The sequence below is a fragment of the Scardinius erythrophthalmus genome (assembly GCF_964197995.2).
Source record: "Scardinius erythrophthalmus genome assembly, chromosome: 7".
Lineage (NCBI taxonomy): Eukaryota > Metazoa > Chordata > Actinopteri > Cypriniformes > Leuciscidae > Scardinius > Scardinius erythrophthalmus.
Genome location: NC_138227.1, coordinates 10,511,592 through 10,527,161, shown reverse-complemented (window position 1 = coordinate 10,527,161; position 15,570 = coordinate 10,511,592). Strand labels below are relative to the sequence as shown.

The 15,570-nt window shown below is 37.3% G+C and overlaps 1 protein-coding gene across 1 annotated transcript in view; it reads right to left on the bottom strand.

Moving 5' to 3' along the window:
• The window catches only part of tenm4 (teneurin transmembrane protein 4), a gene marked incomplete at its 5' end in the record, with an annotated part of 174,702 nt that overhangs the window by 18,039 nt on the left and 141,093 nt on the right, over positions 1–15,570 (bottom strand). Inside the window, 3 exons of the mRNA XM_081371629.1 lie at positions 2,154–2,389; positions 5,481–5,653; positions 12,092–12,969. Of these exons, the coding sequence (XP_081227755.1) occupies positions 2,154–2,389; positions 5,481–5,653; positions 12,092–12,969 (1,287 nt within the window). The remainder of the gene's footprint in view (positions 1–2,153; positions 2,390–5,480; positions 5,654–12,091; positions 12,970–15,570) is intronic.

Here is a 15,570-nt window from a genome sequence, read left to right as displayed (position 1 = left end):
AAAATATCGCTTGACATGTCACTCAAGGTCGCTCGATGATTTCAGTAGTACACAAATCATGTACATGAGTTAAATCACAATATAAATAAGATTGCATGGTTCAATTTTATACAAATTAAACTAACTGTTTTCTATGCAAATTTATTTTAAAATGTAATTTATTCCTGTGGTCAAAGATGAATTTTCAGTATCATTACTCCAGTTTTCAGTGTCACATGATCCTTCAGAAATCATTCTAAATTGCTGATTTGATGCTCAAGTTGTGCTGCTTCATATTTTTGTGGAAACCATTATACATTTTTAACGATTCTTTGATGAACCGAATTTATTTGAAATATAAATCTTTTGTAGCATTATAAATGTCACTTTTGATAAGTTTAATGTGTCCTTGCTGTATAAAAAGTATTAACTGCTTTCAATAAAAATCTTACTTTTGAATGGTAGCGTATATATAAATGTTCATATATCATCTTGCAAAAGCTGTGAGGTGGTCCCATTACTAGTAGCACAAAAATGATGAAGATATCAGAACCCTCAGGGTTTTGATCACGAGAGAGTCAACCCTGCCCTAGGCTGTGACCCCAGCACTCAGGGTCAGAGAAACATGGCTGCTGAATGATGAATAGTCCACTGAGACACAGACACACACATGCTTAATGCATGAGCTGACCTTGTGAAGCAGATTCTTGACCAGTACGGCCTGGCCAGACTCTACAGGGCAGCCGTAATACGAGTGATCTGTCTAAAGGACAGACGCAGCGTGACACTGAGACTGATGACAAGAGGCAATAGAGATTATAATCATGAAGCAATTACTCCAAGTACAGGCGGCCTCGATGCTCAGATGAGCTGCTGCGTGGAGGTGTGACTGCGAGGTATGAAACTGTGCCAGCGTAAAATTAACTCAGGATGAGCAGATGACAACGTCGAGGTAACGCTGGGGCCTGTGCACAATTACCTGCCTATGTGAGCTTCTGATAGAGTGTTACAAAACACCACGAGCAATTCCACATTTCATAAATAAAAATAAAATAAAAATGCATTATGAAAATGAAAATGAATCATAATTCATTTTAGTTTTAAGATATTAAGGGCCATATTTACTAACAGCTTGCGTCAGTGCAAACCCTCTTTTGGCGTTAAAAAACTATTGTCAGGATAAAGACATGCAATGAAAAACTATTGCTGAAAAGGCGTGGATAGGGTTATTTTTGCTTCTGACCTTATTGCATATGCGTTTGTAGGAGTTTCCCTTTCAGACTCAAAATTCATAAGAGGAGAGTATTTAAATGAACCATGCAAGGTGATTTACTAAGGTTTGCGCTCAAGTCAATTTACTGGTATTTGCGCCATTATTTACCACCCCGAAAAAAAGCATGTCTTAAACCAGACGCTAATTTGCGCTGCTCTTGTTAGATTGCGTTGGTCATTATGGAAATGATCTGACTGCGTCTGTATTCTTTAATGTGTGTTTTGTCAGTAGATCATGCGCAGAATTTCCCACTGCCATCGGCGCTTTTATGGGATTGCGCTCTCACGCTAATTTGCCCTGTTTAGTAAATCCGGGCCTAAGTATTGCAACAAAACTAATAATGTAAAAGATAAATATAAAAACATTGTGAATGATATTTATTACATTAAACCCTAAATACATACTTTTAAATGTCAATCAGTCATGAAAAACTACAGCCATATTTTGCAGGGATTTGTTTTTCATTTCTGTTGTTGTTTACGATCAAATTCTTTCTCAATTTTGTTTAACTCAATGTCCGTAATGTTAAATGTCAGATTAGATCGTGTTTCTTTTAAAGACAATCAGAAAAACAGCTTTACAAGATTAGATTTTTTTGTGAATTGCTTGAGATAAAAGCATCTTCTAAATTAATTTCCAATGATTTGGCCTTGGATGTATTTGTTGGGTTTCACAGATCTCTTAAATTTTTGTTAAATTTACTTCCACATGCTGATATATATACACACACACACATACATTTTGCCTATTGTCTTTGCTTTTAGAACCTTTCCCAGTAACAGCACAGATCTGCCAGCATTTTCCAAATATTAAGGCCCTGAAATCCATGTACAAATAAGAGTACAAAGCTGTCAAATGTAATCCGCATTAAATGTGGAAGGAAATTCTGTGACTTTCTTACCCTGAGTCTGCGTCCATATACTGTGACTTGTCCTCGCGCCTGTTCTTTGCGTTGTCTCCATTCCACTAGGTTGAGTCCATTGTCGATGGGCAGAGTGACATTTCTCTTGCTTATGGTTGGGTTGACTGTTCCTGACAGCAGGTGAGGCTCGGTGTGAAGAGACACTTCCATGCCGTTGGCCAATACCAGACGCAAGGAGCCGTCCAGACCAATGTAGTAACTGTTTTTGACTTGATCTACGATTTAAAGGCAAAAAAATAGTCTCATGTATATTGCAAAAACATCTTGAGAACTGCTATTTGAAATTCTGTTTAAGGAGATCACTTATAAATGAAAAATCTGTCATCATTTACTCACCCTGGCAGAGTAAAGCATCAGTAAGTGCTAAAAGAATTCAACCCAAAATGAAAATTGTCATAATTTACTCAGCCTCATGTTGTTCCAAACACGTATGAGTTTCTTTCTTCTGCTGAACACAACGTAATATATTTGAAAGAATATGGGTAACTTGACAGTTGACAGAAGCCATTCACTTCCATTGTATTTTTTTCTACTCTGGAAGACAATGGCTTCAACTGTTTGATTACCAACATTCTTCAAAATATCATCTTTTGTGTTCAGCAGAAGAAAGAAACTCATGCAGGTTTGGAACAACTTGAGGGTGAGTAAGTGATGACAAAAGTTTTATTTTTGTGTGAACTATTCCTTTAACTATGACTGATATCCACCCTTTTGTTGGCTACAATGCTGTATTTCCCTCAAAATGGTGGCCAAATTTATGGCCAGACTCTTATTTGTCGAACAAGACCAGAAAGTCAGTGAAACAAAGGGATGATTCAAAGTCTAGTTAGGCTTTGAGCTGTCCACGGAAGACTGAAAGAGACAGCGAAAGAGAGGCAGAAAGCTATCATAGCTGAGGCCGCCTGCCTGTGGCAACTGAGATGCAGCTAAATCTGAAACAGTCTGTCTCCATCCCCAGGTGGTCTCGCTAAGCGCTTTGGAGCGACATGGTAGATGGAAGACAGTGAAAAGAGAAGGAGGTGTAAACCTGAGAGAAATAAAGAGGGAAGACAGAGACTGGGAGGGAATGAGAGAGAGACAGCTAACAAGAACGACGTACCCAATTAGAAAAAAGTCAGTGAACGCTTTGATGAAACTCTCATTACTAGTCAAAGGGAATTAATTACTCAGCAAAAGAAGTGCAGACAGCAGCCATATAAACAGCTAGCATGTGACACTAACATGTTGCTAGGGGGTACAGGACACTCATTCTCTGTTAAAAATGAATTTAATAACATTTAGAAAGAACTTATACTATTCCAATTAACTGCAACAAAAGCCTGATTGTCTGATGAGAGTTTGTGACAGACAACAGCAAGTCTTTTTAAGACAAGACACAGTACGCACATCTAAATGTGTTAGGAATGAGTATACAGTATACAAAGTTAGAGTATACAAAAATACACATGTAAAAGTAATTGCACAATTGTAACTATTTCTAGTAAACACGACTTTGTTTCTAGCAGTTGCAACTTTATATCTGATAAATAGGATTTCATATCTCACAATGTGATTATTACTCGTTAATGCAATTTTTTTTGTCATAATGTGACTTTATTTCTTGAATTTATATCAAGAAAATATGTGTCTATTTCTCAGAAACACAACTTTCTGTTGCAATGACACTTTTTATCTCGTAACCATTAAGTTGTTTCTAGCAGTTATAATTCTATATCTTACAATTGTAACCATTTCTTGTAAACATTTCTTGTAAACTTTACTGTTACAATGTGACTTTATATCTAATAATTGCAACTTTTTTCTAGCAGTTGCAACTTCATATCTCACAATGTGACCATTTCTCGTAAACATAACTTTTATCTCAATTGCGACTGTTTCTAGCATGTTCGTCTATTGATGGCATATTCAGGTAATAATATTAGTGCACTGAAAAAAGCCCTGACCGTACGACCTGGAAATCGAACACACACTCACACAACCTTGGAAAGTCAATAAACAGCACAAGGTCACCACCTACGAGAAATGCATATCCAGATTGCATGTGTGAAACTCTGTGTAGGAGCTAGAGCCAAACTGGTTTCCGTTTACAAAGCAGACAATAGTGAATTAATTAGCAGCAAAGCGTTTGGCAGGGCGCCCTCTTTCTCTCTCTCCACCAGATGTCCTGGACAAGGTCACCATGCATAGGTGACCATTAGTTTAGTCTAGGATAACAACACCAGCAGAACTTTACGCTCTCTATTTTCTTCTCTCAGACGCAGTCTTCAGTAAACCAATCGAAACCCAGGGGAGTAGGATGGCCCTTCAAATCAAACGCTCACAGGAGCGCAGAAAAATCTTTACAGTTTCTCAGGAAATAGAGCATGGCACAGGGAGTTCAAAGCTATTTATTGGGAATCGATGGAGCACTTGGTTAGGTGAAAAACTGGATATCAAAATGCCAAAGAATGCAAGGAAAATCACAAGCTAGGATGACGGCCCCTGACCCCAACCACACCCCTCTGTCTCGAGGGCCAAAGTGATTAAGATTTGGTTTCCTGAGACGGACAGGAAAAGCAGACGCTTGGTGAAAAAGGGAGGCAGGAACAAACAAAAGTGGTGGACAGGAAATCAATCAGAACTTCTGTCTTCATGAGTGGGCGGTCTTGCGATTTTAGAGAAAATACAAACACTCATGCCTTCATTGATTTTTACGAAGAGGCTTGTTTGCTTCCCACAAACATATCAATTTTGCCTCATAGTTATTTTACTTCACGTACAGCTACTAAGTTTCTAGTGTAAAAGTGAACAAAGGAAATATTTGAAGACCTGTTCCTTTGTTTCCTTTATTTACTCGCCCTCATGTCGTTCCAAAATATTAAAAACAGATTGAAATACACACTTCAAAATTTTGGGATCAGTAAGATAAGGTTTTAGAAGTCTCTTATGCTCACCAATGCTGCATGTATTTGATACAGTAAAAACAGTAATAATGTATTTAACCGGTTATTGAGTTAAATTCAGACTCAATGATTCAGTCACAGCGTTAACAAAGTCACTGTGTGCCTTCAGAAGAATTGAGATATAAAGCACAAGTCATAACTATTTTCATCATGATTAATCTCATATTTGGAGCTTAACAAGTATGGTCACATCATACAGTTTTGGAATGATATGGAGGCGAGTAAATGATGACAGAATTTAATTTTTTGGGTGAACTATCCCTTTAAATGCACTGCATTCATTGTGTCTAGGTTAAGACTTGACCTAGTTCTCAAGTATTATCCCCAGGGATGTGTTGAATAAGGGCTTTGCAGATATTCTTACCCTGCATGAGTGTGTAGAAGGTTCCCGAGGCCGATAGGTTGGTGGTGACGGTGATGTCCTCTTTGTTGGAGCCCTCGGTTTGCACCCGCACAGTGCTGTCTGAATCAGTCCTGTAACTACTCACCCTGCCTGTGGGGTAGGTCATGTTTGTCAGACGCCCATAGTTGTCATACCTATGAAGATAGAGAGAACAGGGAAGGAGTGTGAAAAAAGATGCCTCAATGGGACTTTAATGAGACCAACTGTGGCTTTCAATCGAATGCAGGACTGGGTTTCTAATGAGAGACTGTCAAAGTGAGTTGTACAAGCAAGAGAAAGGAAAAATGTAATTGTAGAAAAACATAAAATTTTGGACTATAATGGAAAAAGGTTGAAGGTACTTTTTGGCTTTTTGGAACAGTTTACCACTGATTTTAGTGCAGTCCCACGAAAATAACACTTCAACTTTAATTTTTGAAACAAAACTGATCTTATGTGTTAAGCACCACTATGAAAACTTCTAAATTCCCAATTTTCCCAACAGGCCTGAAGTGTTTGAATGTAGCCCTCATGACTTGTGAAATTGAGTGCTAAGCCTTAAAAGTGATGTATGCATTTTTACTGTACTAAAGCATAAAAGTACCATAATAAACTTGTTTCTCTAAAAAAACAAAAAACAAACAATGCTACGGCCCGTTATTCTAATTCTAATGTGCGTTCCGTGTCGGAATGTCTATTTTTGTTTTGGTCTGTGTGATCCCGCCCACTGCCAGTTCACTCAATAGTATTTCGAAACCCTGGGTTGCCAGTTGGTGGGAAACACAGCGTATTGACCGATGACTGAATGGTCTCTTACCGGTAAAAAGCCAGAACGCCGTTGCTTGTGTGAACAGCATATTTGTGTATTTATGGATAAAGTAATTCTGGCAATTTTACGGTAATTTACAGGGATGCTGTGTGAAAGGGGCTATTGTCAATTGCGCTTTTTCCTGTTGCCTGTCCTCAATCTGGCAACCCACATGAGGAGGAGAGGACGGGGAATCAACGCTCTGTAATATTTTGTATTTAGACTGTAGTACCCATTTCAACCACTAGCTGTCAATATTACATACTGCACCTTTGTTCACCCAAAAATTGCACTTCAGTCATCATTAACTCACCCTCATGTCGTTCCAAACCCATATGACTTACTTTCTTCTGTGGAACACAAGGAGATATTTTGAGAAATAAATGTTTGGTTCCAAACTCATTCTTTAAAATATCTTGTTTTGTCTTCCGCAGTATTAAGTCAGTCATATGAGTTTGGAAAAATATGATGATGAGAAAATGACAGATATTTCATTTATGTGTGAACAATCCCTTAAAGGAGAACTCCGGTCAATTTTAACATTGAGCTCATTTTTTTGTACATTTGGAGTGCTGTCAGTACAGAGAACAACGACAAAAATCGGTGTTGCCTACACTGTGTTATCCTGTTTTTAAATTTTGCACCCTGTTGACTTCAATGGGGCAAGTTTTAAACCTGCTTTAAGCCTCTTAACATCCTTGATGTGTCATTACAAGTGCACAGGTCATGTGAGTGATTCCTTCGGGGTGAACGCGAGTTAATCTGACTGCAGTAGATGTGAAAGAAATGAATAAAAATTATGTTTATTCAGCCAGCGCACATACCTGTATTTACATCCTGTTTTCGGTCGAAGGCCATAGTAATCGATTGTCGATTTCACGCGCATAGGTTTAGTTAACTATGATCACGCGCGTGAACTCGACAATCGATTACTGTGGCCTTCGACCGAAAACAGGAAGAAAAAACAGGTATGTGCGCTGGCTGAAATAACATCATTTTTATTAATATCTTTCACATCTACTGCAGTCAGATTCACCCGTGATCACTCTGAAGGAATCACTCACATGACCTGTGCACTTGTAATGACACATAAAGGATGTTAAGAGGCTAAAAGCAGGTTTAAAACTTGCCCCATTGAAGTCAACAGGGCGCAAATTTTAAAAACAGGATAACACGGTGTAGGCAACACCGATTTTTGTCGTTGTTCTCTGTATTGACAGCACTCCAAATGTACAAAAAAATGAGCTCAATGTTAAAATTGACCGGAGTTCTCCTTTAAGAACACGACTACTTTGGCTTCAAACCAACCATCGCAAACAGCTACAGAGTCAAAGTCCTTGGGCAATCTGAAATGGGAATTCTAAAATGGCTTGGTTCTAAAAAATAAAATGCAATATGAAAATTTGACTGAGAGAGAGAGAGAGAGAGAGAGAGAGAGAGAGAGAGAGAGAGAGAGAGAGAGAGAGAGAGAGAGAGAGAGAGAGAGAGAGAGAGAGAGAGAGAAGTGAGGGTAGAGCAGCAGTACCGCAAAAAGATCTTTGTTGTTGGAGATACTTAATTTTTTTTTTTTTCACGACTTTCACACAATATCACTGGGTTTCGAAACCAATTTTTCCAGTTTACCACACAGATGTTTTGGCCATCTAAACCGTGGTATCAACATCACAGGCTCTACACATTGAAGAAAATTCACTGTGCCATATACAGAATGAAATGAGTCTCCTCCGTTTTCATTTGTAGTGGTAATAAAGAGGTGAAAGACAAAGAAGAATTCTTTTCAGGAAGAATAGATATAAGGTTGGGTGGTGGCAAAATGACTGCAGTCGACCCACTATGGTTTTGTTCTGTTCTTTGGCACGCAAACTAAATTATTTTGTTTTCCTCTCCTACTTTGTTCCTTTCCTCCCTATATTTTTTTATTTGCCAGCCTCCACGTGAGCGCTCTCTCAGCCGGCTGAGTGTGCAGTAAGTGCAGACTGATTTATCTTGGTGACCGAACATCTCCTTTTAGAGTAGCAGTCTATTGTAGTCATGGAGAACTGACCGCCTCAAAGCACCCTGGGATTGGAGTTGGTCAAGATGTACCACTGAGTCACGGCCGCTGTTCACATTGTGTGACACAAAAACACGGGAAGAAGGCACTCGTAAACAATCATGTGAATGTGAGTCCCTTAGTAGTGTTTTTTTTCTTATTTTTCTTTTCAAACACTGTCAAGGTAGAGACAAAGCATACACTACCGTTTTTGAAAAAAGTCTCTTATGTTCACCAAGGCTGCATTTACTCGATTAAAAACGAAAAAAATCTATTTTAATATGTAATTTATTTATGTGACGCAAATCTGAATTTTTTTGTATCATTGCTCCAGTCTTCAGTGTCACATGATGATCCTTCAGAAATCATTTCAATATTATGATTTGATGCTCAAGAAACATCTTACTGACCCCAAACGTTTGACTGGTAGTGTTTTTTTGAGAACATGAGCATACAGTATTTATTTAATTAATTACTGTACGACTGCTACAACTACTACTACTATTTTTTAATGTATATAGCACTGTTTCCAAAGTTCAAGGACACTTTACAATTAATTAGGTTAATTTAGATAAAAAAAAAAATCAACTTACCAATTAAAAAAGGTTACTAATATAATAATATAATATAATTCATTTTGTGGAAAGCTCAACAATAACTAATAATAAAACATTAAAAATATATATTTTAAAATACTGTAAGTCTTACGTGTATTCAGTCAATACTAATGCTTATACATGATTTATGTTGTTAATTTTGCATGAGGCACAGATATTGACATACATAAACTTTTTAAGTGACTATGGTAAAAGAAAGTAGGAGGCCTTATGATAAACTCTTACATTTATCAACTTTTGATCTTAAAAAGGTATTAGTAAATGCTGAAATTAACAAACTAATAATAATAAATGCCGTAGCAGTATTGTTCACTGTTAGTTCATGTTAACAAATTAAGTTTTATTTTCTTACTTTTTCATACTCATTTTTTTGTGGAATAAAATGTTGCCTCATTTTTACAATTAAATGTGAATTTCAACCGCAATACCATCATTTTTAAAGCTTGAAAGCCTCAATATCTGTTTATTGGAAGTGATGGAAAAGAGGGCCCAGTGCATTCTTCAACATTTCTCCTTTTGTGTTCCATAAAAGAAAGTAAATCATAAAGGGTTTTGAGGGTGAATAAATTATGACAGAACTTTTTTTGAGGTAATCCTAAGGTGGCTTTGATATCATTTTCAAATGTTATTTTATTAAGTTTTAAGAATGCAGGCATTCCACAATTAGTAATCCATTTGAATCCATTCAAATCCTTTTTTTTTGGAACACGTTTCATTTAGCAGTGCTGGGTAAATAACATAAAAACTGTAATCCTTAATAATGAATACAAATTACATGATGAAAATTTTAGTTAGTAACATAACCTGTTACATTGCACATTTTATGTAATGTAATCTGATTACTAATTACTTTCGACCTAACTCTCATCACATTGATTTGAATAGAGTAATCCCTTAAAATACTGATATATTCCGTATATATTGCAAAGAGAAAGAAAATGTATTCCACTCTTTGTTATCAACAACATGAAGTGCAACTGTGTGTCAGGCTTTCTCAAACTGGGGTTTGTGAAGGAACTGCAGAGGGTTCATATATTGATGATTTTTTTTTTATTTTTTATAAATAAATAAATAAATCACTTGCTAAAAATATTTTACTTATGCTTTGTGGGCTCTCACTTTTTAAAGTAATTATAGCTGCCTAACTAGTGGCCGTTCTTGTGTGTGCAGTTCCACAAAATTGGACGAGTTTCCGAACATATATAAGCAATAGGCTTTTTTTAGGAAAAATGTAAAAGATAAAATTAGGAGATTCAGATGGACATGGTTGCAAATGTCTTTGTTGTGCTTGTGCTCCTCGCTGTACAGTGTCTGCACGAGTCCTGGCCGATGTAGCGTCCGCAGGCGAACACGCTTCACTGGGACTTAATGAATTCAGGTGGCAGAGATGATAAACCGCGTGTGCCGCTCCTCACAGCGAGCAGATAAATTGTTTAGGTTGCTCTATTCCAGTGCAGTACAACGGTGACTTTGACCCTCAGATGGCAGCTTGACCTTCAAAGTTAATTATGCAAAATATAACATCATATTTCAAAAACAAAAACTCAACAACCAAGCTTTCTTTATCACCAAAGACGACCTCATGTTGCCCGAAGGATTGGACGGATCTAATTGCTCGGGAAGAAAAAAAAAAAAAAAAACAGAGCGACTATTCTTGAAGTTAATTATTGTTTTTTCTTTCTCTCTAATTGCAATTATTGAGTAAATGTACTTTGCCTGCCATTTGTTCACTTTAGCAAAGGGAGATTAAACAAATGATATGACAGCATGGGACCTAAACAAAGGACAAAAAAATTGAACTTTCTTGAAAAAAAGAACTGCTTAAGGCGATGCCACTTATGGTTGGTTATCTATCAAATATGCAGCATTTGTACATTAAAATAAACAGTACAAGCAAACAGTGTGTGTGAAGTAGTTTTAAATGAGTTTTGCCTACAGTCAAGGTCATATGAAAGTAAATATGCTAATAACATAAGTATTAATGTAAACATATTTTCTGTTCTGTTATACAGACTGAGGGGTCTATGACAAGTCAAAATAATTTTAAGTAGTAATAAGGATTCAATTTAGTTAATCTGGAATCAGTTACAGGAGCGTAGTGAGTGGGCCTACAGGCATATCTAACATTTTAACTGGTAATTGGAATAAAATAGTAAATTTGATGAATAGCTGTTATCTTTACATTAGCAAGTGGGAATTACTGGGTGGGCCTGTGCCTACGCCTGACAAAAGTATATTTGATGCAAAAACAGGACTTATTAAAATCATGGGTACAAAAACAAATGGAGCTGAACATATGTGCCACTGGTCGACACTGATCAATTTACATTTAGATATATTTAATACAAATATTTCGATTTTATTTGAAATATTGAAGGTTAGACAGGAACACCACTGTCTGAAATACTACTGAAACCAATTACCTTACAGCAAATGACTGAAGTCCAATAAACCATTGAGACCTTGTGAACTCTTGACTGTATCTACTGTAACATGATCCACACAGCCAACCAAGACCTTTGCATTATGCTGCGCAGGAGTAAATTTAGCTTCCTGTAACCGAGTGAACCGGCACTGTGAACTACGCAGAGAGGAATGTGAATCTTTGTAGGCTGCCAAAGACTAATCATCTTTTAGCTTTAATAAGTATAACAAGATCGTGCCATTGTGGGCATTGAAATGGATGCCACTTTTTAAAATGTAGTAATTACCCATTTCATATTAATACAAAAAAAATTCTAAACATCTTAAGTATAAATAAAAACTATTATTATTATTCATTTAAAAAAAAAAGTACTATCGTTCATGTATATATACTGTATTGTTTATATAATAATCGCTAAAAATCAAAATATTAATGTTAAATACAGATAATTTATTATATATTATATAAATATTAAGATTATATAAGATTATCAACATATTAGATATTTTATTTGTATGTTTTTGTATTTTATGTAATTATTATCTGTATGTGTATACACACACACACACACACACACACACACACACACACACACACACACACACACATATATATATATATATATATATATATGGTGTATTCTGCACTTTATGCCCCATGTATGGAAAAATGATCTGCCATTGTATATCAGTGAATTTCCAGAATACTCACTCATAGAAGGTAGTCCATCCATCTTCATTGCTTTTGGTGGCCAGCAGACCTGAGCTTCCGTGATAAGTCATCATGGCTATCTCTTGACCCTGGGCAGCAACACTCTTCAGCGCATTATTAGTTCCAATAGTGAACCAGAACGTCTGGCCATCAGGACCCATCATCCAGAGCGGCAATCCCGTTGTGTCTCTCCGAATGGTCACTTTGTTCTTATTCTTGTCCGTGAGGCTGCTCAGGTCACCTTCGCCAGAGTAGGTCAAGTTGTACAAGTAGTCTCCAGTGGTCAGGCTCTGAGTGTAGATGTGACTACCGTTCACGTCGAACAGGTAGAGTTCGTCGTCAATCGGCGAAGAAACCTCATACATGTTGAGCGGGTTGAGAAATGCTTTATTCCTCCTGACATATCGGATACGTATGTTACCCAGGTCAGCGATGAAGAGCTCTCCATCGGGTGAAACCGCCAACGAAGAGGGTCCGTTTAGCTTGGCGTCTTTGGCGTAGCCGTCATCACCCGAATAGCAGTCGCAGTTAGCATCGTTCTTGCAGTCGCAGCCACTAGGGGCACCGGCGACCAGAGAGATCTCCCCATTCGTTGAGACCTGTCGGACACGGTTGATCTTTTTCTCGTCCGACTCGGCGATGTAAAGCAAGCCGTTGTGGGAGACAGCGAGAGCATTGGCGGATTCCAAGGTGGCGTGGATGGCGACTTTGCTGACTAGAAAGTGATCCAGTCCAGGGACCTGGCAGTGCATCGGCCTCCCTGCCACAATCCTCACTTGATGGTTCTCTGAGATCTGCAGGACCACGTTGTTGTCCAGCACATAAAGGGAATTGTCCATCGGGCTGACGGCCAGGTCAGTGGGCCATTCTAGACGCACCTATGGGAAATAAAAAAAGTTTTAATTTAGCTGAAAGTTTTTCAGTTATCAAAATTAAAGTATACAGTATTTAATAATCGATTAAGCAAGTTTATTAAATAGCCTAATCAACACTCAAATAAAAACTTTTAATTGCACATAAGTAAGATTTATATAAACTTTTTAATGATATATTACTTTGTTGCTGAAATAAAATTGGTGTTTGTTTTTGTTTTTTAAAAAAGATGATCTGTCGCAACCCAATCTTATTGGCCAATTAGCCACCAATTTGCCAAAAACGTAAATAAGTTACGAATTGCCATGAGATTGTGTTGTTTGTTCACATACCGCTGAAGGCACAGAGGTCCGTCATGCCACGTTGAAGAGTGTCAAAATTAGCTTGAAATTCTTTAAAACGGACAATTTGAAAGCTGAGACTTTGCTTATATAATAATAATCAACTACTTGCAATACAAGTAGATGGTAGGTTGGATGGTAGTCACTCTACAAAAAATGTTTAATACTTTCAATATCGAAATGAATATAATGTCAATCCAGCCCTAGTGTCCACATAGCTAACATGTTTTCTATCATGTTAGCTATGTTAAACGCTAATCAAAAGTCACTGTTTTGGCCATCTAAAACGTTTTAGTCTGAAACCGAAAAATCTTTTTCAGCCAAATATTTTCAGTTGCTGAAATTTCAGTGCATCACTAAGCTAACTAATGCGTCATACAGAATATATTTTTATTTGTTACATCTAGTGTTGCACGATGTACCGATACTTCAAAAGTATCGCGATACTCAGAAATTAAAAACGTCACGATACCTACATTTATCAGTATCGATACTTTAAAAAAAAAAACGCCTCCCTATGGACGTCTGTGTTTTTTTCCTGACGCACGCAGCAAAGAACCTGCCGCTGTCAGTGCCATGTGTCAAAACACTACAGCGAGATGGTTGCATGTGCGAGCACAAGTGGTCCACGACTCATAGAAAAAGATTACGCGAGGAGTGACATATGGAAGTACGTTGCCTACCTTGCTCTGCACGGTGCACCGATACTTCAAACGTCACGATTCCTTAATTTATAAGTATCGATAGTTCTAAGAATGACCACGTTCCAGATTTGTAAGGCCGGTGACACACTGGCTGCGTGTCCGTTTTTATTTCGGCTCCCATGTTAACTGCCTGCGTGACACACGCGTCTGGGCGCAGCTCGAGACGCGCGGAAAGCGCGTGCATGCCAGAAATAGAACCAACGCTTATTTTTCACGCGACACGCAAGCGTGTTAGAAGCGTTTCCAATAGGAAAAGATGTTTCTATGTAATTTTGACACGAATACATATTAATCAATGACATTTTGATGTTTGAAAGTTTTGACAAATACAATATAAAATACAATATGATTTTCAAATATTGCACCTCTCAATACAGAACGAATTATTCTGTAGCCTATTTTGCCGTCAACACTGCCGACGTTGTCTTTGCTGCTATATATTAGCCTATGTTTAACATGAAGTAGGCCTTCCACAACTCTCTCCCCACATGTCAAATGTATCACCAATTAGGCTTATCATATGTTACCAATATTAAACATTGTTTAATATAATCGCTGTTCATATTTTTATTCAAAGTTCAGAATCAAGATAAAGCTCTTATGTTTCTTATGATAAATGAGATAATGCTGCTAAATTTATATATTTTTTACCTTGAATGTCATTGCTCTAATTTATTTTTTATTTTGATATTTCATATTTTGTTAAAATGTTTAATATATCTGCTGTTCGTATGTTTATTTATTAGTGTGTTATATGATTAGAATGTTGTCCCGGTTTTTAAATAAAGCACAGCAATGATATTTGAGAGTGTTTCTCCATTTTCAGGAAAAGTATCGAAAAAGTATCGAAATCGCAATACTTGACTTGGTATCGGTATCGAAACAATAATTTTGGTATCGTGACAACACTAGTTACATCTGAAAATACATTTATCAAGGCAAGAACTGATAACCGAAATACCAGACATCAATAATGGAAAAGCAACAACAAAAAAAAAGGTTTGAATAGGTCAGAACTGCCTCAGAACACAAACAGTTCTTGAATTAAGGCTTGTTCATCTGATAAACATGAAAGTACAAAAAAGGAAGTTGAATTGCTGATAAGAAAGAGAAGAGGAGGAGAGAAAGTGAGTCAACTGATCAGATTAAACCGTAGCGGTGAGGAGGAGTGGACGCGTGGACTCTCAAAACAGCATACTTGCCCCGTATCTGTCAGCCCTCCACATGAATGTCTTTTTCTAGCTTTGGGTTATTAATTTCATAATGGAAAGCGACTGCAGCAGGGGACTGGACCTTTGAAACAAAACGTAGCACACTTATCAAACAGGACTGCTGCCTCCTGCCTGGCTGCCTAAATTATGACTTATTGTTCTGAAAATAATGCAGCAGGCTTTTAACACAAAAATGATTTTTTTGCACAAATTTGCACAGACCCTCTCTTCACTAGGGGACCGTAATGGCTCTCTTAGGGGCCAAATATGAAGAGTCTTATTTCAATAGTGTTCTTGCTATGCTAACAAGGCTGGCTGACTAAAATATGCTTTTAATGCACTCAGAGAAT